Here is a 2,081-nt window from a genome sequence, read left to right as displayed (position 1 = left end):
ATTTTGAAGATCCCTCAAAAATTATGCACTGCATTTAACTCCCTTGATGTGACTCTTGACAGGAAGAAAATGACAGTTTACCATCTGGAGATGGGACTTTATGGGAAGAGGAGAAAATGAATATCCTCTATCTACTAGGGAATGCCACCAAAAGGGGTTTCTTTTTATTCTTTATCTAGCATACCACCTAAAATTAATCTCTAGCTTAGCTAAAATACAAACAACCATGACACATGGAGCCTGTGTGCTCTAAATAGCACCAGGCACAGTTCTAGTAGTTTACTCTCTAAAAGTGGGAGAACAGATAATATTGCTACTGTGATCCTGTAGCTCTACATGTATCCTGAATTTAGATTCTTGCAGATAGGGAGGCTAATCAAACTGCATTTGTGTAAGTCCTTCTGCTCTCCATCTTATGCCTCTTATGAACCAGAGATATTTAGGCTCTGACACCATGTCCAGTTTTTCTCCTCTGTCTCCCCTTTTGCTTTGCTTTGCTTTGCTCTGCCTTCCAGAAAACTCAAAACCAGGCTGCTCACAACATGGTATCGTTTTTATTAGCCTGATAAAGGCATTACCAGATAGTAGCTTTTGGATTTTATCAAAACTCTGTTATTTGGGGAGTACCATATAGATACATTTTTACAATAGGTTTTATTTTCTTAAGCTTGCTTAGAAGTATTAAGGCCTTATCATTTGTCACATAATTTCCTCTGAATAGCAAGGAAGGCATCTTTCACCTCCTTGTTCCTCAGGCTGTAAATCAAGGGGTTCAGCAAGGGGATGACAGTTGTGTAGAACACAGCAAGAACTTTGTCACTCACATCTTGGACAGAAGAGCCGCTGCTAGATTCTGGTCGGAAATGCAAAATGAGAATTGCCCCATGAAAGATAGTGACTGCAGTCAGGTGGGCAGTGCATGTGGAGAAGGCTTTAAGCCTGCCTGCAGCCGAACTGATCCTCACAATGTTGATGAGAATATATGCATATGAAATCAAGACACTCACAATGGTGGTTACTTCTACAAGACCAGCAACATAGAAAATCAGGAGCTCATTGACATGGGTATCAGAACAGGAGAGTGATAAAAGTGCAGAGATATCACAGAAAAAATGATTGATCTCATTGGACCCACAGAATGACAGTTTGAAAGTGAAGACTGTATGAAGAAGAGAATGGAAGAGCCCAAGTATATATGACCCAAACACCAAAAGAACACAGATTTTAGGGGACATTAGAACATGATACAGCAAGGGTTTACAGATAGCTACATAGCGATCGTATGCCATTGCAGCCAGAAGGAAGCACTCTGTGCTCCCCAGCCCTATTAAAAAGTACATCTGTATTGCACATCCAGTCAGAGAAATGGATTTTTTATCTGCTACAAAGTTCATTAATGACTTTGGCGCAAACACAGAGGAGAAGCACATATCCAAGAAGGAGAGGTTGCTGAGAAAGAAGTACATTGGGGTCTGGAGCCAGGGACTGACCCTTATTAAGGCAATCAGTCCCAGATTTTCAACCAAGGTGATCACATAAATAGCTAGAAACACAAAAAAGAGGATGATCTGCAGTGTAGGATTGCTTGTTAACCCTACCAATACAAATTCATCAAACACTATGGTGCTGTTTTCTTCAGGCATTATACCCACATTCTTTTCCAGACCTGCAAACACAGAAATATAGCACAAGTAAAACTATGATTACTTCATATTGGCTGACATCCTGGCTAAGGCTGCATGTGCACTAAGTGAGATGGGAGGCTTCTACAAGTGAAACTAAAACAATCATGCAGAAGGGAACAATTGTCATTGATCTCCCCATCCCCATGATCTATCTATCTATCTATCTATCTATCTATCTATCTATTTGCTGCCCTTCCAAAACTGGCTCAGGGTGGAATTGCCCTGCACCATCCAAAAATATGTCCTCGAGGATAATGCAGCTCCCTTCCTCCATGTGAGCAGCAATGCTACAGTAGTCCACCTGAAGCCTTCTGCAGCACAGGTGCTTATCACTGCGCACAGGCAGTTAATTATATGTGGTGGATGTCAGCCACTGCATATGACTAAAGCATAGAA

General features: G+C 41.2%; 1 protein-coding gene across 1 annotated transcript; it reads right to left on the bottom strand.

Moving 5' to 3' along the window:
- Positions 1 to 692: 692 nt before the first annotated feature.
- Positions 693 to 1,649, bottom strand: LOC128339383 (olfactory receptor 1102-like). Its single transcript, XM_053283187.1, has one exon. It carries the CDS (start codon positions 1,641 to 1,643, stop codon positions 693 to 695), a length of 951 nt encoding a protein of 316 aa, XP_053139162.1. The 5' UTR covers positions 1,644 to 1,649.
- Between the last annotated feature and the right edge of the window lie 432 nt (positions 1,650 to 2,081).

The sequence above is a fragment of the Hemicordylus capensis genome, chromosome 1, assembly GCF_027244095.1.
Source record: "Hemicordylus capensis ecotype Gifberg chromosome 1, rHemCap1.1.pri, whole genome shotgun sequence".
Classification (NCBI taxonomy): Eukaryota; Metazoa; Chordata; class Lepidosauria; order Squamata; family Cordylidae; genus Hemicordylus; species Hemicordylus capensis.
The sequence above is the reverse complement of the archived record's forward strand: the minus strand, read 5'-3'. Positions and strand labels throughout refer to the sequence as shown.